We start from the raw sequence: 22,275 nt of genomic DNA, 5'->3' as shown, positions 1-22,275 counted from the left end.
TCACAGCGTCATTTCATCCAGGGGGGTTAAACTCAGAGTTCAAGCTAAGCCTTGGGTTCGAGGACAGCAAGCCAGTTTTGTTTACCATTAACCATCAGGACTGGATGGGCAGGCGAACTCGTGAAATAGATATACAGAAATACAGTCACAACTGTAACACATGGACAGTTAAGAAACATAAAGTCACACTTACAAATGTGATATATAAAGTTGCAGTTAAAAAATCACAGATAAGTCACAATTGTGATAAAATTGCATTTACGAGAAAAAAAGTTGTTGTCAGATATAGAGTTGCAATTGTGAAATCTAAAGTCACAATAAAGAGTCATTAAGTTGCAATTGTGGGATATAAAGTGACAATTAGTCGCAAGTAATGGAAATACAGTCAGAAATACTAGAAACTAGAGTCTTAACTGCATTGTGAGCAAAATCACATTTAAAAGAAATAAGTGATTTTGTTGCAATTTACAGAAATAAAGTTGCAGTTATAAGATATAAAGTTGCAATTGTGAGTCGCAGGTCACAACTGTGAGACAAATTCATCATTAAAAGAAAAAAAAAGGAGCAATTGTGATTAAGCTGCAATTAAGAAAAATAAAGTTGGAGTTAATAAAGTGGGAAGTTGCAGTTTAGGGTTAACAATATCTTTATCTTATTTCATCTGTTGGGTTTTTCTTCAGATGATATTTGTTTTCATGGCAATATCTGGCAACACTGATGATCGCCAGCACTTCAACTGACAGTAATGATAATAATAAAAAAACATGGACAGTTTACTTCTGACAGGACACCACATTCAGTAAGAAAATATTATCAATGCTATCAAAAACAGTAGCACTTAACACTTGTACACAGATCTGTGGAACCAGTAAGTTACAGAATGAATTAAAATATGCAAACACTACTAGCCATGAAGAAGTCTATGCTATTGCATTCAGTGTAATAGTTATATTTGTTAAAAACATTCATAAGGGCACTAAACCAAGTTATCATCTATGTAGCAATGGTTATTAATTAAAACTATAACAGTAATATGCAATGTTGCATGAATAATAAATTCATTTTGGTTGCTTCAATCATGTCTTTCCAGGCACTAATGCCCCTGAATGTACAAGTCATTGTGATTAAGTTGCAATTAAGAGAAATAAAGTTGTAAGATATAAAGTTGCAATGGTGAGATATAAATTTTTTATTTGAGAAATAAAATTGCAACTGTGAGACATAAAGTCACAAGAAATGGAAATAAAGTCAAAATTAAAAGAAATAAAGGCGCAATTATGATTAAGTGTGAGACAACTGTGAGACATAGTCATAGTCACAGTTAGAGACAAAGAAAGATTTGTAAGAAAGATGCAATTAAGAGAAACAGAGGGTATGCATTGACGTCACTTTCCCGCCAGGACACGCCTTCAGTGTGAATGAATTTAATAAGGAAGATGTGAAAACGAGAGTAAAACAAACGATAATCAGTTCAAACTAATTTAGGTTGCAGAACTTGATATAATGTTCCTAACAATACAATGTTCCTAATATCCAGTGGTCAGTGCATATTGATGCAACCAGAAATCGTGTTTTCTAACACTTGTGTTTGATTTTGACACCGGGGTAAATAAATAAAGCAAATTTGCCTGTGAACTCATTTTGTAAATACAAAATAGGTTGGTCTAAACTCTGTGATCACGTCATATTATCCAGCTGAATATTTAGTTGATGACTTGTCAATATGATATACTACAATACAATATATAGGATATGATTTTACTGCACAGTTTAACATATTAACATGAAATGATAACTGCAAATCGTGTTTCGCTGCCTGGAGATCATTTGTTTCTTTGAATTGCAGCAATTAATTTGCTCTTTTCAGTAGCTTTCAGCAGTCTGTAAAAATATAAGCTGGTCCTTAGCTGGTTTATGCTGGTCCTTTGCTGGTTTCTGCTGGTCATGTTACTTGTCAAGGACCAGCATAAACCAGCAAAGGACCAGCTTAAACCAGCACCAAAAGATACCTAACCAGCATCCCAGCATCAAAACATACCTACCAGCATATGCTGGTTTTTTCACCAGGGCTCTCACGGTTTTAAAATTTGGTTAAGATTTGAAAATCGTCTAGTGTGTGTCCAGCATAAATTGGGATTAAGAGAAATAAAGTTGCAGTTGTAAGATATAAAGCTGCAGGTGTGAGATATTAATTTGCCTTTAAGAGAAATAAAGTTGCAATTAAGATAAAGTCACAAGTGAACGAAAATCCTAGATGAAGAAATTAAGTATCAACAAAGTTTCATGAAGTTTCTCATCTGTGTTCTGATTGGCAGAATGCTGAAGTTATGAAAATAAAAAACGAATTTCTCTCTGTGAACAATTAGGTCAGGAAATGTTGGATTTCAACACTAAATAGGCTTCCAAACTCCACAGCCTGTCCACCAGTCACTAAAGGTCAAAATGATTAGACAGTGGAAGTGCAAAAAAGACTACAACACTTCAGATCATAACGGGTGCCTGGGTCTGCAGGGACACCCCGATCACACATGGAGACATTACTCTAGTCGTGTGTCCATGATGTAACCCCTCTCAAGCATTATCTTACTAACAAAGGAAAAGGTGAAAAAAGGGGCTTTTGGTTGTTTGGTCAGATAAACCTCCTGAAGAGACCGAAATGCCGCGACACACATTAATATGACAAGCACAGTGTGAACTCGTACACGCACACTTTAAACATTTGTTCCCCTGCTCATTGTCCCAAGAGAGCTCTGTAGTGGATAAGAGGCACAGATGGCTACTATCAAGACTGCTGATAAAGTGAAACGTCAAGAAGTGTTTCTCATCACACACGCGCGCAACATTTTCTGATGCTATGGAGTTCACACCGGATTATCAACGCCTCTTTGGACTTATAATGCACATTCAGATCTCCTACTCTGCTGACTGCTTCAGTACTGATAATACCACAACAATTTAATACTCTTTTAAAAAAAAAGTACAGTTACAGCACATTGGGCAACAGAGCATAAAAATATAAAAGTATATCTAGACCTTATTAGAGAAAGAGATAAAGCCTAAAAAGAGCAAATGTTGGGGTAAATTGTGAAAACATGTCCATATTGTGGCCCCCAGTCTACAGAAATAAATAAATGTGCACATACTGATACAGACGTGGAATGTGCGCACACATACTGTACATGCATATATCAACACATCAAACATAAACAACATACGGCATATTCATAATATTTTTGGGTATTTTTTTCACTCACATGAAAGCCTGGATTCACGTCACATCAGATCATAAAAACAGACAGCTGCAGGCACCGGAGGGCTACGTGATTCATGCTAAAGTCAGAGTACACACTGTGTCAAGACATGAATCATTTACTAGATGAATTCCTTTTAGTTTAAATCTGAGATATTTTTCATTCATATATTTAAATATTAAATTCATAAATTAAGGTTTCTTACCTTCTAGACCTTAATCAGGATAGACAGTCCATTGAATGCACTGTACTTAATCACAGCCTCATTTTCAGTCCTGTCAAAAATTAAATACTGCATTACCCTAAGGTCTATTGATAAATGGAGAAAGAAAACTGATTGGCAAAAGAGCAATTTGGGCAATGTTTTATATGTATTTATTTAAATACTACTGAAAAGTCGCTAAATTAATAAATCTTAATAAATCTTTTATTGCTGTTTGAAGCTGCATTACGTAAGTTTTGCCTCTTTGTTGCCATCTCTGTTTGAAACCTACAATTTCAGTTATTTGCGGGATTATCTTTCTACATTGGTTTAACGCACGGCTCCTCAGCGTGGATAAATCTAATGTTTTGAAGTGTGCCTGTGGGATGTCAGTCCATGCACCAGTGTGGATATTCACTGTACTTCAGAGTGACAGATACTACGTCTAAGAAGTATGTCCAAAATAAGAAGTTTCACCCCTAAAATGTCATCTGAACAAGCAAGTTATGTCTGTTTTGCTCTGACAAACTGAAAAAAAGTTTTGCAATAAATCATGCTGCCAGTGGTGATTAAATCTAATGATCGCAAAGTTAGACCACGTCAAACAAATTATCATTATTGTTATACTTCGTTTTCAAACTGTTAATGTTAATGTGAACCTCAATGTTAATGTTAACCTCAACATTGCGTGACTATGTGTATTTATTTAGTGTGTATTAGTGTCAATATATATTTGCATAATCTTCGCCTGCCCACAAAATACAAACAGTCTGACCTGCCCACAGTGTGGCCTTCTAGTTAGTGTGTTTACATCATGTTGAGAAGATGCTGTGTTCTGCGCTGTGAAAGCAAGTTTGTTTTGTTTTCATTGCCAAAAGATGATGTGAAGAATTAGTGGTTAAAATTAATTTTTTCCATGATACCACAGCAATACAATTTGAACCTCAAACACTTGTCCATGAAAGATACAGTAACCACAACCTGTAAGTATGATTGAGGCGTTATGCGTACAAGTTTTTTTGTGCTAATATGTGATGTATACCTAGTGCAGCTTTAGGTTTCCAAGTAAACCCCGATATTACAGTCTTTGTCATGTGCCTGGTCTTTGTCTTCTGTACTCGTGTTTAAGGACTTTTATTTTGTAGTTTTTGTGTCTTATTGTTCCCTGCTTCCCTGTACCTCTGTTCCCTTGTTTGTTGCCATGGATCTTCATTGAACCACACCCACTCCCTCATCAGTTACCCCGGTTACCAATTAGATCATTACCTCACCCTGTGTATAAATAGTCCTTGTCTTTCCCCTGTATTTTGGTCAGTTGTTTAATGTCTGTGATGGTTGCTCCCTGTTCTTGCCTGGATTCTAAGGGTTCCCCGTTCTGGATAATTTGTTGTTTTCTTTGGATGTACAATAAACTCTTGCACATAGATCCTCGTCTCATCTCCGCTTCGTTACAGAACAACTGACCAACTATGGATCTAGCAGGAGTTTATCGCGACCCTCTGAGCACTCTTTGCTCAATTTTTCAAAACGGCCGACCGATCGAATATTATGTGGAGGAGTTCCTTTATTACAGCCAGCTAGTGCCTGGAGATGACACCAAAATAAAGGACTGTTTCTGGAGTGGACTCGATCCAGAGGTTAGTTTAAACTTACCGGATGAGGACCCCAGCTGGACCCTGTCACAGTATATAGACTTTGTTTTGCTGTTCTGTGAATCCCCTTTTTCTGTTAAGGAAGTAGAAAGGGTAATTCACAGCATGGTCGCCACTCCTGAGTCTCCTTGCAAGATGGCCGCCAGCCCAGACCCACTGCACAAGATGGCCGCCACGCCAGAGCCAGTCGCAAAGATGGCCGCCACGCCAGAGCCTGTCGCAAAGATGGCCGCCACGCCAGAGCCTGTCGCAAAGATGGCCGCCACGCCAGAGCCTGTCGCAAAGATGGCCGCCACGCCAGAGCCTGTCGCAAAGATGGCCGCCACGCCAAAGCCAGTCCACAAGATGGTCGCTGTCTCCAAGTCACGCCACATGATGACCCACGTGTTGGACTCACCCCTAATGGCTGTACGGACAGCTAAGATGGCGCTCCCTCTTGTTGCGGCAGCTACCCCTGATTCAAGTCAAGCTACAGGGCCGAGTCAAGCTACAGCAGCTGTTCCCCACGAGTCAAGCCAAGTCAATGTTGTTCCCGAGTCAAGCCATGTTGTTCCCGAGTCAAGCCATGTTGTTCCCGAGTCAAGCCATGTTGTTCCCGAGTCAAGCCATGTTGTTCCCGAGTCAAGCCATGTTGTTCCCGAGTCAAGCCATGTTGTTCCCGAGTCAAGCCATGTTGTTCCCGAGTCAAGCCATGTTGTTCCCGAGTCAAGCCACGTTACAGCAGATCTTCACAAGCCAAGTGACGTTATCGCTGCTGCTCTTCCCTTAATGGCAGTGGCCATGTGGTGTGTGTGGGCTACACACTGTGCTCCTGAGGTCACGCCTGTTCACAGGTCAGCCTCTGAGCTCTCGTCTGATCACAAGCCTGCACCAGAGCTCTCGTCTGGTCTCAAGTCTGCCCCAGAGGCCCCGTCTGGTCTCAAGTCTGCTCCAGAGGCCTTCCCCGTCGGAGAAGCTGCGCCAATGCCTCCAGAGGTGTCGGCGCCAGCCGTAGAACCTCTTACGGAGGGGGCGTTAACCACCAAACTCTCTGCTTCTCCCTTTTCCCTGTCTACATCCTCTGTCACTGTTCTCCCCAGGTCCCAGTCGATGACGCAGCCTCCTGTTCCGCCCCGGAGGGCTGCTCCGCCTCCTGTTCCGCCCGGAGGGCTGCTCCGCCTCCTGTTCCGCCCGGAGGGCTGCTCCGCCTCCTGTTCCGCCCGGAGGGTTGCTCCGCCTCCTGTTCCGCCCTGGAGGGCTGCTGCGCCTTCTCCCTCTATTCTGTCTGCCTCCTCTGTCCCTGCTCTCCCCAGGTCCCAGAGCGTGATGCAGATTCCTGTTCCGCCCCGCAGGGCTGCTGCGCCTCCTGCTCCGCCTCCTGCTCCGCCTCCTGTTCCGCCTCCTGTTCCGCCTGGGAGGGCTGTTGTGCCTCCGGCTCTGCCCTTGGGGGCTCTAGTGTCGCTGGCTCTGCCTCCGGCTCCGACCTGGAGGGCTGTAGCGCCGTCTGTTCTGCCTCCGGCTCCACCCTGGAGGGCTCTAGTGCCACCTGTTCTGCCTCCGGCTCCGCCCTGGAGGGCTCTAGCGCCGCCTGCTCTGCCTCCGGCTCCACCCTGGAGGGCTCTAGTGCCACCTGCTCTGCCTCCGGCTCCGCCCTGGAGGGCTCCTGAGCCTCCTGCTCCGCCCTGCTGGGTACCGCCTGCTCCGCCGTGGAGGTCTTCTCTCATGATCTGGTGGTCCTCAGCTCCTCCCATCTGGCCGACTCCACCCTGGCCTCTTGCTCTGCTTCAGTCCCTTGTTTATCTCCCCTTACATGGACCTGGCCCTCCATCCCTTCCCCAGTTCTGCCTGAGCTCCTCCCTGGTATTTCTGTTTGGATCTGGAAGCCACTCTTTTGAGGGGGGTTATGTCATGTGCCTGGTCTTTGTCTTCTGTACTCGTGTTTAAGGACTTTTATTTTGTAGTTTTTGTGTCTTATTGTTCCTTGCTTCCCTGTAGTTCCCTGTTTGTTGCCATGGATCTTCATTGAACCACACCCACTCCCTCATCAGTTACCTGGTTACCAATTAGATCATTACCTCACCCTGTGTATAAATAGTCCTTGTCTTTCCCCTGTATTTTGGTCAGTTGTTTAATGTCTGTGATGGTTGCTCCCTCTTGCCTGGATTCTAAGGGTTCCTCGTTCTGGATAATTTGTTGTTTTCTTTGGATGTACAATAAACTCTTGCACATAGATCTCGTCTCATCTCCGCTTCGTTACAGTCTTACTGAAATAGCTCTGATAATTCGCTGTGAACCCACTATTTCCTAAGAACTTAATTTAATAATAAAGAATGTATACATATTTTGGTTTACATACTGCATTTTAATCAATTAGTGACGTTAGCACTTGGCTAACATATCCACCATTATTGTTTTGTTAAGTGTTTACAGTTTAGCAGCTAAACTTAAGCTGTGGGTGTAATTCACTTGCATAAGTGTTAAACAAAATGTTTTTTATATTATTTTATGTTTTATGTAAAAGTGCATGCTTTGTCAGTGGTAGCATTTGCTAACTTGCTCAAGTATTCCTCTCTGTACCAATCACAACAGACTTGGCCAGCTGACCAATCAGAGCAGAGTAGGCTTATGGAAGGGAGGGGTTTACAGATCTTAAGATCAAAACCGCTTTGAACAAATCGTTATTATTGTGTAATATTAAATGTTTATTCTGAGAAAATTACAACGTTTCCTGACATTAGATGCATTTAAACCTGTTGTAGGGGATTCCAACACAATATTAGGACACTTTAAAATACCATATGACCTGCTCTTTAATCTGTAATTGTCATACCATTCGAATATCATTGAAAGAAATTGTTCTTTTAGCCACAAAAAAACAAACAAAAAACAAACAAACAAAAAAAAAAACAAACAATTTAATGTTTCTTAGAACTCGTAGCCTACTAGCCGGGACTTCTTTTATGTATACAGATGTGATGTAATGACGCAAAGACTAACGACCTGAACCACTTAAATGATAAAACATTATTATGCGCTTACTGTTGTGAATCTGTCTAAAGTAAGGAGATAATTTTGAACACTGATTGGTTACGTACTTGCTCAATTATTAAGCAAAAAAAGTTAAGTAAAGCAGCTTTAACTAACCCGTTAATTTTTAATTTAACAACTAATTGTATACAAATATATAAAAAAAAACATCTATTTATTTGTTGTTTGCAAATCTACTATTTATTTTTATATTTTAATTATTAAAAAAATATTTTCAAATGGCACTCCTACAGCGTTTCATATTAGCCCACCGATTGTGTGAGAGAAATGGATGTATATGAACCCTGCAGATGGATGAGTGGAGTCAAGGATTCTTCTATAGATAGAAGTGGTGCCCATTTGTGGTGAGCCATTTTGAAGCCATCAGCCTAAATAAATGATGGCTTGATGACAGAGGAGTGTGGGGCTGAAAATCCACAGTTCTTTTGAAAGTGAGAGAGTGTGAGAGCAAAGATAACTAGCATGCATACATGCATCTTCATCAAGCCAGTTTAATCAACAGTTTCCTCAGGATGTAATTTTATACACGTCTCTCTAAAGCTGATTTGAAAGCGGATATGAAGGACTCATCTTGCATTACTCTACTTTGAGCAAACAAACAACTTTAAGCGTTACTTCTGTTTATTGCCATTTCAAACGGATTTCGAACTCCACAGTGGCAAAACACTGCAAAGTCCAATAATCTAGTGCATCTGACTCATAACAAGAGAGGACTGCAGAGCGTCAGAGACAAAATTCAGAAGAGAGCTCTGAATTTCAATGGTCTCTGATTCACCATGAAGATTTGAGAGTGAGAACTACACTGATGCTTCAGTACTGAAACAAAACAGGCTAAAAAGTTAATGTACCAAAAAATTACTAGAATGAATCTCCCCAACCCGTGTTTAACTGCAGCTGTCTGTAGCTTTTACAAAATGTGTGTTTTCACTTTCCTTTCAATTAGTATAGTTAAAAAAACGAATTGGTTGAGTGAACAATTCAGTGATTCGCTTATAAAAACATTTTCTGAAATCACATACACATACAAAAGTGGCTGTTAAAAGTACATTCTATATGGTGTGAATGAATGTCATATGAATGTAATTTAGACATACTACATCGATCATGGTGTCATTAGCCAGGTTTCTATCCAAAGTTGCGAATTTAACTTATGTGCAAAAATTGGAATATCGCATAAAACATTTGTGAATAAGCCATTTCCATCCAACAAGTCAAAGAGAACATAATCGTCACTTCCTGATGAACTGACACTATATACTACTAAGAAAAGTAGGAGAAGCCACTGAGTATAGTAATTTTTATATATAATAAATCACTTGCGCCTCAGAGTGAGCAGACAACAGACAATAAATGTGATAATTTCTTTCGGAGGTGGATGCCTGCTGTTTGCGAACGCAGTCGTGTAAGACAGTTCTGGGAGGCAATTATATAGTAATGCTTTGATGACGGACTTTGCTCAGGCATTTCAGAATGACCAACACTTCAGATGCTGTGGAATGAGATCGGTATACCGGTTAGACGGGTTTTGCTGTCCCATAGCACAAAGTCACATGACTTTTTTGATGCGTATGGAGGAATTTATTCTGCAAATGCGTTTCCATCTCCCATTATTCGCATTAGCCCTTTCTCGCACAAGTTTTTTTTTTGCAAATTAAGGGATGTTTATTCGAAATGTGGCGTTTCCATCACTCGTTTCTGATGCATAAAAGCTATTGTCATGTTACCTACCAGCATCAGTTGTATCTCCCCATTGCTATTCACAGCTCCTCTCCCGTGGCCTCATGGGATAGTAAAGTGTCTATAAGATGTGCTTCAGAATTTCTATTTGTTTTAACAAGACATGAGATTTGGGAATCCCAGATTTCTGCGTGTAATGAGGCTAAATTTTCACACGCTCCCCCACTGGAATATGTACGCTGACACGGCACACACTTATAAAAACAGGCTCTCTCTCAGATGCAAGTGGAATTTTAATGTAAGTGGTTTGTCTTGTGTGTTCTTGTAGAGGTGTGGGTCCAGCTTTTGGCCTGACACAGTCCCAGATGCTCTTATGTCTTATTCATGTACCATTTGGTTCTTGGATGATGCTTGACTTTAGTGTCTTACAGCAGGTTCTACTTTGTGTGTGTCTGTGACATCACTTTTTAATCTCACAGGATGCCTTTTCCACCCAAAATGCACAAACCATGAGTAGTTTGAACAACTTTGTCTGAACATCTTGCGTTTGGAGCCTCGGGGTCATCAGCCGAAGTACTTCTTTTCAGAAGCTTTCTTGAACTCCATCCCATCTGCCCTCCAGCCCTTCGGTTTTACTTCGCCATATTTCTACATGGGCTTTAATCTTTGTAAAAGGACACAAAACACACTCAAATGACTGAAAATACACACACAGTCAGAAACATTGGGCTACGGCATGACCTTGAACTGTAGAGAGCGTGTGGTAGATGCTGGGAGTGCAGTTGCTCATATAGGTCAGTAAATCTACTGCACTTGTGGCATTTAGAATTGTTTAGTGTTCCTCTTTTTCTCTTTGTCCCTCTCACCACCCCTTTTTCCATCTCTCAGATTGAAATAGAAGTAGTGAAGACCTTTTCCATCCTGCCTTAAAGTACACAGTGCTGTTCAATGTAGACACCCTAACAGCACAAATGGACAACAGAGATTCATCTAAAAATCACTGGTACCTTTTCTCCAGCACACACATGCCTTTCACAGTGGTGAAAAAAAATGTCTGAATTACACAGATGTCTGATGATCAAAATGGCCTGTGCAAAACACACATGAAAAGAGACATAAAAGTGTGTTTTTCAGTGAGGACGCATGTCTCATGTGTCAATTCAATAACACTGATCAAAGCTAATGTCACTCTCCTTCAGACTTAAACTATAAGATAAGGAAGACATGACATTTCTAAAACTGAACAAGCTCCCAGAAGCTTCCTTTCAAGATTTACTGAATGATTTTTCCCTCATTAAACGATTAGTTCACTTCCAGAATAAAAATGTACTCATAATTTACTCACCCCCATGTCCTCCAAGATGTTCATGTCTTTCTGTCTTTAGTCGAAAAGAGATTAAGTTTAAAAAAAATACATAAATTGGACTTCAATGGTGGCCAACGGGTTGAAGGACCAATTTGCAGTTTCAATGTAGCTTCAAAGGGTGCTAGACGATCCCAGCCGAGGAATAAGGGTCTTACCAGCCAATTCCTAAAAACAAAAAGTATAAAAGTATATACTTTTTAAACACAAATGCTCTTCGTGCAGTACCTAAACCTCACGCATTACGTAGTCACGTTGGAAAGGTCTCATGTGATGTAGGCGGAAGTACCAACCCAGTGTTTGTGAAGAGAATATGCAAAGAAAGTCAAACACCATTGAAACCCACTATATGGAGAAAAATCCTGGAATGTTTTCCTCAAAAAACTTTTTTTGCGACTGAAGAAAGAAAGGCATAAACATCTTGGATGACACTGGGATGATTAAATTTTGAGGACATTTTTATTCTGGAAGTGAACTAATCCTTCAAAAAGCTTTACACATGGAGAATTAGGTACTTTTTAAGAATTAGTACTTTTCAAAAATGTTTAAAATGTTGTTTAAACATTGAGTTTAAACACAAGTTTAATCCAGTTGAAACACTTACAAAAATCCACTCGTAAAAGTGGTCCATATGACACACATGCAATATATCTTTTGAAGCTAGTAATGGGGAAAATGAAGCTTTTCAAAATCTGAATCATTTGAACCAATTGCATTTGCAACTGTATTTGAAACACCACAGGCTGGCGATGCATACTGGTCAGAATGGTGTAAATTTAACAAAACCCCAATCACATGTCAAGTTCAACTCAATTACAACAGTTACAGCTCAATGAAGAATAAAAAAGCAGTGAATAACACTCTAAATTTCTTATACAATTTGTGTAAGAAAGAATTTGTGTAAGAAGAAAAAACAATAGAAACCATCACAGAATTTGAAATTATTTTGCAGGTTTAATGGGATTTTTTATTGGTTTTAATGGAAACTAATGGTGCCTGTTGGTCTCTACTGGTAATTGGTCGCCTTCTATTGGTGGCTTGTTAAAACCACTAAATCCTAAAACACACACCACAGGAAAACATTTTTAATGTTTTTTCTGGTTTTGTAATGGTTTTTAATGGAATTTCTGTGATGGTTTCTATTGTTTTATGGTTCTTTTTTGATGCCTTTGCATCCTTGAAGCTTGAAAGCTTCTGTTCATTGTAAAGTGAATGTTTCTTACATGTTTTCTATTGTGTTCGAAGAAAAGGAGACTTATACGTGTTTGGATAGCACTGGGGTGAGTCAATGATGACACAACTGACTCATGACATATTAATAATGGCTTGAAGGAGTAATATACTTTAATTAACAAGTGACACAATGAAATACACAGACACACACACACACACACACACACACACACACACATATATATATATATATATATATATATATATTTGGCTTAGATATATGGTTCCATTGCCCTTTGTATGATGTGTCCTCTATGGTTTTTTTTGGATGTAACCCAACAAGGCAATATGGCAGCCGTCCCATCTGACTAACAACCTCTGGGATCCAGGTCTATGTATTGCAATACTCGTCAATTTGTTCTGACCAAGACAGTTTAGTAATTACACTGGTGTATTTAGAGCGGTGAGAACATGGCGGAGTGTTGCATGAGTGATTTCATAATACGTGGCAAGTAATTAATCTTGACTAAAAGTCTCATTTACTCAGAATCCACTCTTAGGTATGACGAAGCATGCGCTCTGATTATTTGTTTGCAGATGGAGATGTTTGACAGAAGGTACAAAACCAGTTTCTATTAAAAATAGGCACAAACATAAATCTGATGCTTTGGGGAAAGCTTGCAAGCACTCATTTGCCATACCAAATAATGGGTGATTTCCATTTGTTCCAGCCAGGGCACAATTTAATCATATCACATCTATTATCCGAAACATTTTTTGATGTTGGATCACAGTAGCAGTATTAGCGGCATCATACAGATTCGTGATTTATGCATGTGCACGCGTGTATCCTTATGCGTGTAATAATGGTTTGAAATAGGGTCAGACAACCCCTAAACAGACCACGGGCACTGTCGCCATAGCAACAGCCAGTCCTGCCATCCCCCTGAACTGTTGCCAACAATCTGATGTCTTTCATAAGACACACAAACAGAACACATGTCCTTTAAACTCAACAGGGGAGGTCTAGAATGATGGACAGCACATCCTAACCTCAGCCCAGGCCCTACAAAGTCGGTCACAGGGGGTCTGTGTAGTCGTCTATTCAAGCAACACAGGCTTCGGAGTCTAAACATGTACAGAACAGCCAGAGGCCTAATGTCCAGACCCCACCCACTGGGTCTTTATACAGACTGAATGCCTGACGAGCTTGGGGCTCCGTATGAGAACGGAGCTACTATACAAAAACAAGTCTAGTTGAGTTTTAAAGGCATATTTACGTCTTATTTACCATTTAAAATGACAACTCTCTCCTCTTTTACTTACCCTGACTGCATTCCAAACCTACATCACTTGCTTTTTCTGTGGAACAGAAAAGAATATATATTTTTTAAAAATCTGTGTTTCTGTCCAAACAATGAACGTCATCTTTTATGTCATAGAAAAAAGTCTTACAGGTTTGGAAAGACATGAGGATGAGTAAATGATGACAGAACTATTCCCTATATAGCTATAGTGTGATAAAACGTAAATAAAATATCATATTTTCAGATTTACCATCTTTAAAATTAGCACTGACCAGTAATCTTCTAAATTTCCCATCTGTGGCATGTTTAGCTGAAGCTTTAAACACAGCTGAGAACACAATTATTTTCTAATCTTTCTAATCTCAACATTCTGCCTATGTATATGCATATACTTCATGGTCAAAATGTGAACACCCCTTTACGGGTTTGACAATGTCAGCTATGCTGCCACAATGCTCTCAAACTCAATTTTAATGACAAACAATGTTTTAAACTCTTTTCGGTGTTTGTCAGGTAGATGAAAACGTTGTTTGTCTACTATTAAAATTTATGTGATTCCGGAGGTGCCATCTGGTACAGAAATGGATACTCGGAGAACAGGAATATTTGCTTTTTCTCTGTTGTTGTTCAGTTGTTGTACAAAGAATGTAACGGTTGGTGATATTTGTCCCACCCCTCTTACACCTTGATTGAATAACTGGGTAAAAAATGACTGCGTTTTACCAAAAGTTCTCGGTGTAACTCTCTGTGAACAGAAAAAAGTGCACAGTACTTTTTAAATATGGGCGCTCTCTTTGAAAACAGTTAAAAAAAAATAAAAACACTTTTGAATTAAAAACAGCCTTGAAGTTTATATTTAGAGACTGATAGCACTTTGTTATCCTTCTGGCCTTCTAGGATGATTTTTGTTATGCACTTAATATAATATATTAAAATATATATATAAAAAAAATAAATAAAATAAAATATATATAAAATATATATAAAAATATATATAAAATATAAATAAATATATATATATAAATATATAGAGGTAGATGGGTAGATATTGGACAGAACACATGCTAGGTTATTTTGACCCAGCTGGTTGGGTTAAATGTTTTTTTACCAAACATGCTGAGTTATTTTAGTTAACTATTGTTTAAAAATTATTATATTGCTGTCTTAAAATGGACTGGAATTATTAAAAACAAAGAATTACTAAAGGCAACAGCAATAATCAAAAGATGAACATTTATTATTAGGCAAGAACTCATGGACAAAATACAAGACAAATTAAATTTATTTGGGTGAATACCGCATAGTTCAAAATATTACATTTATTTAAACTTGTTTAACAAGCTTTTTAGACATAAAAAAATTAACATTTAAAAGTAGCATTTTAATTTTAGTGTATTCAACCGTTCTCTGTAATCACTTTTTTACTGAAATAGCGCTAATTCTCATGCTGATGTGTCACTGAAATCTGAGCCGGTGAAGGGGTGCTGTTCGCTGGGGTAACTGCAAACTTCAGATCCCTGCCTCGCGTTTCACTCATAGCTGAAAGATGCCGTGACTGACTCCCAAATAAACAAATTAAATTAAACTCACTACTATAACAAATAAAATCCATTTATTTTATGCAAGGCAAAAGGCGTTTCCATCATGCGAAGTGACCGCTGCTGACACAGCTGACTGAGATGCCTTATATTGCGTTGCATAAAATAATACAATTTACAGCATAGTAAAGACTTTATAAATGAAATAAAATGTATACAAACCTTTATTTCGCTGAAGAAGTGCACCAAATCAGCGCTGAAACTGCTCTCTCCTGTAGAGGACTCAAAACTGTAACTTAGCAGCTGGGTTGTTTCATCAGAGATAGGCTTAACCCAGCACAGGGTTGCCAGGTTTTCACAACAAAACCCACCCAACTGCTACTCAAAACCAGCCCAAAACCAGTGTTTCGAGGGGGGGCCCCCAGTAAAAATCACATTCCAGGGGGTAAAAGTGTTGTGGTGGGGTTCTTTTGGTAAAATGAGCATTCCAGTGGGTAAACATTATGTTATTGGGGTCACTTCAACCCGCGGACATGAAAAACAACTCATGGCAACAGTAAAGTAGCCTAATTCTGCAGGAAAAATGCAGATTTGGCAACACTGACCCAGCAGTTGGGTAGAAATAAATAATCCTGCAGTAAAAATGACCCAGCAACTTAGTTACAGAAATACTACCTAGCACCTGGGTAAAAAAAACACTAAAAATAACCCAGTAAAATGACCCAACGGGCTGGGTTATAAAAAAAAAAATAACCCAGCATTTTTAAGAGTAGAGTGTAGAAGACTTGAAACTGTTAAGAAACCAGTGGGAGGATCAGCTATAGTTGGCCATTTCACGAGTTCACCCTTACATCTAATCTGGTTGAGTAAACAGTAAGCATATTTTGCCGTGCTGTCCTGGGGGAGGGCTCCGAGCCCGGGCTATGGCCCGAACCCAGAGAACTCCCGCATCCCAAGTATGGGATGAGGGTAGATTAACAGTGAGGAGTTGGGGTGGAGGGGGGATACCAAAAAACTGTCGAATGACAGAGGTAATTCGGCTGTGTGCATATACATGGCTTGTGCTAGTTCAGATGATTAGACGAGTTGCACCTGTGCCGAATTAGTTGATTATCTGATCGTGCTCCTCCCGAACTTTGTTATCAAAACATCATGTAGTGTATGGGTAAAATAATGTAAAATTTAGAAAAGATGTAAAATTATAAATATATACAAAAAATGTTAATACAGAAAGCATAAGGCATCTAATTCTTCTGGTTTATTTCAGCAAACTAGCCATACTGCTAAGTTCAAAATAGTGAAAAGAATTTTGCTTGTATATCAGAATTATGTTTGATTCAGTGCAACTCATTGTCTACAGCGTTTTTATATTGTCTCGTCCTATTAGTCTTTGTATCAATCTGAATTTTTTCGTTGTGTTTTTAAATTGAGCAACAGTTTCCAAGTTATTATTTAGCTAGTAGCGCCCCCTAGTACATCCACTGCTGCATTACAATAATGCAAGCTGTGTCTCCTAAGGCTCAAGCCTTCAGCATTACTGCCACCATCTGGCTCATATCAGAAGTATTTTGCACCTCCGAAATACTTGTCTCTCTCCTTGTGTATTGATTGTTTAATGCATACAAAAACAATTTTTTCAGGTAATCAGAGTACATGATTTGTTATTTGCACAAAATGCCAGGCCTGCTAAGTCATCGTCCTGAAAAAGCGCCTTAACTGCCTTTTTGTTCACAGGTAGTGATTTTCTGATTAAAACCCTGCCATGAAATGGATGAAAACTGACACTGACCTTGCTGTGAACCTTTAGCTTAGTTATAGTGTGAATCCTCCAGTGATCCCTGGACTGGTGTCCCTGACTCTGAAACACAACAGCCCACTGAAAGCCAATGGGGAGGAGCAGCAGGTAAATGATGAGGATGGTATTTTTCACTCACTCACAGGGTGCCGTTATATTTGCGGTCTGTGGTTTTCACAGTATGAGAGCCACTTCTCAGTAAGGCGTGATGGACGCACGCTGTGAGGAGTAGGAGGTGAATGTGACTCAGTATTGATTCTTTGCTCTTGTTTGGGTTGATGTTATGTCTACGTGTGTGTGCATGCATTTGGCTAGTGTGGCTGCTCATTCACCATTTATTTTTTTGCTGTGGCTAAGTACACCACAACTAATTCAGCCTGAATTAGAGTGACTCTTTTCACACATGCTGAGTATATCTTTTGCTCTAATTAGCAGCTTTTCGTGAGGCGTCAGATGTATTAGACTGTCCTGCACAGTGAGTGCCAGTGGTATAAAAGTGATAGGTGGCGACATTTCTGGTTTGGAAATTATTTGCTGGAAAGTTAAGGCCTGTTCACACTAAGCATGATAACTATAATAACTGTAATGATTACTTACATTAGCATCCAAACCCAAACATGGATTCTGATTGGCTGTCAATGGTACAAAACACCAAAAACTTATTACCATGAGTCAATGGAAACTAGCAATAAAACTTTAAAGCTGCAGTTAATTCTGGTGTCACAACTTGTCAGCATTTTCCGGAATCATTCTGTGTCTTTCTACTTTTTAAATCTGTATTGCTTTGAATTTTGGGCATTTCTGAATATTTTGTTGTAGCTGGATCAAACTGAGCTCCTGTTCTGCACTGTTCGCTCCAGTGCTTTCTTACACAGATCCTTCTGCTGTTCCAAGACCTAATTCCCAGCTGGGCTGAACTTTGTGCACTTGAGAATTTGAAGATCCCCAAAACCTACTTTCCTATACCTATTCTCTTCTTCATGGTTGCTCAGCTCAAAACGTATTTTTGAAGGCACTTTACAAAGCCTATTCACTAGTTTACACCATGGCTGAGCATCCAGGCATATTGCTTAATGTCCAGAGGGGATGAAAATACAGCAACCTGCCATCGTGTCTCAAACTCTTTGCTCCACTAAACAATAAATCTTCTTCCCAAAGGCCCAGACATGCAGTTTAGTTTGTGTCAGGCTAAGGAGACGATTTGACAGCAGTGTAGTTATTTATATTGTAATTTAGCAGATTCTTTCGACTGTAAGTTTACCTGCTACAGATAAACTCTCCCTGTTGTATCATATTTCAACCCATTTAATGAGAAAAGGTGACTATTTTAGAAGATGGTAATTTGGATTATGATTTTAGAAAGAAAAGCATGAAGGTCTACACCCCTAAAACTAACCCTCAGTGGGATGCAACCAGATCATATGAAACACTTATAAACACTTAAAGGGGTCATAACATGAGAAATAAAAATTGCTTTGATCTTTTGGCATATAAGAGGCCTTTGTACCATTAAAACATCCTGCAAGTTTCATAGCCTAAAACGTTCTCCTCATTATAAACAAAAAATTTATTTAATCAAGCTCCAGAAACGGTGCAAGATGACGTCACAGGGGCACAAACATTTGTATAAACACTGCCTCCAGAGCAAGACATTGACGAATAGTCTTATTCTCACCATAGGCCCCGTCCACTGGCCGTCCGTCGCTTAACGGCTGACACTTGATTACGCTGAATGCTCGCATCGCATCAAAAAGCAAATAGAAATTACAATGACTGCTCCTATCTGGTCTACAATGGATACAGTATACAAATGCGCATTTGCTTTCTGACACAGTCCACTCGCTCGAGTCTGTTGTCAAGAGGACAAATGGAGTGAAAGAAAGTTTGATGCATTTGGTTTAAACAGCTTGTTTGTGTCTTTGTACAGATATCAGAAGAATCCCAGTGTAAGGAAGAAGTGGATAGTTTATTTTTAAAGCCATCTTGGATCATTTCAGATTGAGAACAATTGAAAAAATACCCCAGCCATGGGGAAAAACGCTTTGATGGACACATGGACTAACAGTGGCGATTACTGGCAAGCCAAAAAAGACATGCCAACAGGTCATTTTAGACAAAGGATCAGAATGAGGGCTGAAAATTATCATTTGTCCACATAAACTCTTAAAAATAAAGGCTCTTTATTGGCATCAATGACTCTGTGAAGAACCTTGAACATCTATGGAACCTTTTTAAATGCAGAAAAGGTTCTTTGTATTTTTAAAGGGTTACTCCACCCCAAATTGAAAATTTTTCATTAATCACTTACCCCCATGTCGTTCCAAACCCGTAAAAGCTTCGTTCATCTTCGGGACACAAACTAGGATATTTTTGATGCATTCTGATACCTCTTTAATCCTCCCATAGACAGCAATGTAATTAACACGACCAATGTCCAGAAACATAGCATGGAGATCGGTAAAATAATTAATGTGGCATCAGGGGTTCAACAGTTATTTTACAAAGCTGCAAGAATACTTTTTGTATGCAAAGAAAACAAAAAATAACGACTTTATTCAACAATTCGTCTCCTCCGCATCACCATAGTGCCATTTTGGAGCGTATCCCCTGAACGCAAATGGCGTATGCTGTTTTGTGTCAGCTGCGCCACGCGGATAAGTTTTCTACATTTATTTACACTTTGATTAGAATGAAAACAACTTATCTGTGTGTTGCGGCTGACACAAAACAGATGTCACATGGATTATTTTACCAATATCCATGCTACGTTTCTGGATGTTGATTGTGCTAATTACATTGCTGTCTATGGAAGGGTCAGAGAGCTGTTAGATTGCATCAAAAATTTCTTAATTTGCATTCTGAAGACGAACATAGCATTTACGGGTTTGGAACGACATGGGGGTGATTAATGACAGCATTTTCATTTTGGGGTGGAGTAACCCTTTAAAATGTTCTTCAGCATGTTTTTAGGAACTATTCACTGAAAGGTTCTTCGAGAAACCAAAAATAGTTCTTCTATGGCATCACTGCAAAAACACCCTTTTGGAACCTTTATTTTTAAGAGTGTATTTGTTTTTTTTGTGCAAAAAAACTTTATTTACATTATAAGTAAACCTCAAGGAACATTAAAAAAAATATATATATTTTGTTTAAATCCATGTCATGACCCCTTTAACATGGAATCCACCAGATGCCAAAACAGTACACCAATATATTTTAAGAATGTCTGTTTTAAGTGTTTGAAACCAACATACCATTGCTAGAGAAAACAGGTTTGTGTGTAAATGGACTTTTGGTCTAGTTTTGGTCTCTGTTTATAGTAGATGATGGCTGAAAATACTCTCTAATAAAGACTTTTTGCTGTTTGAACATCATATCGATATGTATAGCTACACTTCAAACGCACAGCTGGCTGTTCTTTCCTCACATCAGCGGTCACCCGCCCTTTCTGTCGTTGCACATTAATAATTCCCACAGTCTCCGCGTATTAATGCGTTTTTCGCGGTGCCCGCTGTTTTAATGCGTTTTCCGAGTTTCTAACAAATAATTCACCCTGTCTCGGGCGCGTGATGCATTGCAAATTGAAAGATGGCGCGAAAGAGCTCTTGAGTCGGCGTGCGCGTTCAGGTGCACACACCTCCAGCAAAAACTACGCACTCAGCTCTGTCTGCTTCAGACTGAATCATTTTAGGTGCACGGAAGGGAAAGGCGCATAATCTCAACGCGACAGTACGTTCAGCGCCTCTGTATTTCCAAGGAAGACACGCGAAGGACTGCCATGAGCTGTCGTGTCCAGTGACCCACTGGCGATGGGATCTGACCGGCATACTGATACGCTCCGCCAGCAGCGTCAGCACCGGGGAGCGCGACAGACGCAAGAACACCTTGCGCGCCACTTCGGTTTTCGTTAGAGTTGCTCGTTTCTTGGCGTTTGTAGTATTTTGATGTTGGTCTCGTCGTCGCGCATGCGTTGCTGTGTAGTTGAATTTGCTGGAGCGCTTCTTCAGACTAAGTTTGGGCTACTGCTTGTCGGTCGATGATGAGAGGGATGCTGATCGCTCGGGATCACTGGCGTGCGGGGATCTTGTGTGTCCTCGTGTTCGTGGCTTTGACGGTTGCTCGTAGCCCGCCAGCGCACAGGTAAGACATAACGTGCTTGTGTGTTATCAGCCTGCCTGCATTCTCTGCGGAGCCATGTTAAACCAGCCTAAGATGGTTTGCTGGGCTTAGCTGGTCTCCCAGCCTATTGGCTGGTTTTAGAGAGGTTTTGGGCACTTTTCAGACGGTCAGGCTGAAAGCTAGATGAGCAGGAGCATGACTAGACTGAGGAACTAGCTAAACCCGGGTTGACCAAGCTGGCAGACTAGCTAAGACCAGGTCTAGGTGACAGTTAAAACCAGATTGGCTATTCTACAAGCAGGGCTGGGCGATATGGCCAAAAACAGTTATCGCGATAAAATTGTTCATATCAGTCGATATCGATAATTACCACGGTACATTTTCTTTAAAGTTTAAAGGCTGATTTTTGAAAGTTGTACAAACCATACTCTTAACTGAGGTTTTCAACAACTCTTTATGGTCAGAACGTGACAAACACTTTACACTTTACCTGTCATTTTTTAACAAAATATTTTTTTTAAAATTATTTCTTAGTTTCTGCATGTTCTAATGGGGGATATTGTTTCAAATTATTAAATAGGTTTGTGCTGCCTGATCTCGATGCGTATCTCGAGCACTGTTTGCAATATGCATGCTGCAATATTAATAATATTATGGTTTTTGACTCTTTAAATGCGCATTTTACAGTAGTAGTAGCTTGAGTTAGGATGCAGATGCAAATTTGTTTATTATCAAAAACAGTAAGGTCTGTAGAAATTGTAATCTATTTATATATGGTGAAATTTAATTATTCTGACTATTTGAATTTTATTCAAATTGACCCTTAGTCTTCAATCGTGGCATACATTTAGTTCATAATAACCACAGTTAAAAATGTAACTATATGGGTTCTAGGTATTTGTATGCAACACAATAGTTTTAAATGCATTTGTGACCCTGGACCACAAAACCAGCCATAATGGTAATTTTTTTTTAAAATTGAGGTTTATATATCATCTGAAAGCTGAATAAATAAAATAAAAAGCTTTCCATTGATGTATGGTTGAAAACCTGGAATCTGAGGGTGCAAAAAAAACGCCTTTAAAGTTGTCCAAATGATATTCCTTAACAGTGCATATTACTAATCAAAAATTAAGTTTTGAGATATTTACGGTAGGAAATTTGCAAAATA

General features: G+C 39.5%; 1 protein-coding gene across 5 annotated transcripts in view; it reads left to right on the top strand.

The window, feature by feature from the left end:
* The first annotated feature begins 20,519 nt into the window (after positions 1-20,519).
* Positions 20,520-22,275, top strand: part of gabrb1 (gamma-aminobutyric acid type A receptor subunit beta1) — a 40,184-nt gene continuing 38,428 nt past the window's right edge. For all 5 annotated transcript variants that reach the window (XR_007828947.1, XR_007828948.1, XM_051126017.1 and 2 more), the window contains exon 1: positions 20,520-21,125. Coding sequence is in view for 3 of the 5 variants with exons in the window: in XM_051126017.1 (XP_050981974.1) it covers positions 21,022-21,125 (104 nt within the window). In the remaining 2 variants the exon portion in view is untranslated. The remainder of the gene's footprint in view (positions 21,126-22,275) is intronic.

The sequence above is a fragment of the Labeo rohita genome, chromosome 13 (assembly GCF_022985175.1).
Source record: "Labeo rohita strain BAU-BD-2019 chromosome 13, IGBB_LRoh.1.0, whole genome shotgun sequence".
Lineage (NCBI taxonomy): Eukaryota > Metazoa > Chordata > Actinopteri > Cypriniformes > Cyprinidae > Labeo > Labeo rohita.
The sequence above is the reverse complement of the archived record's forward strand: the minus strand, read 5'-3'. Positions and strand labels throughout refer to the sequence as shown.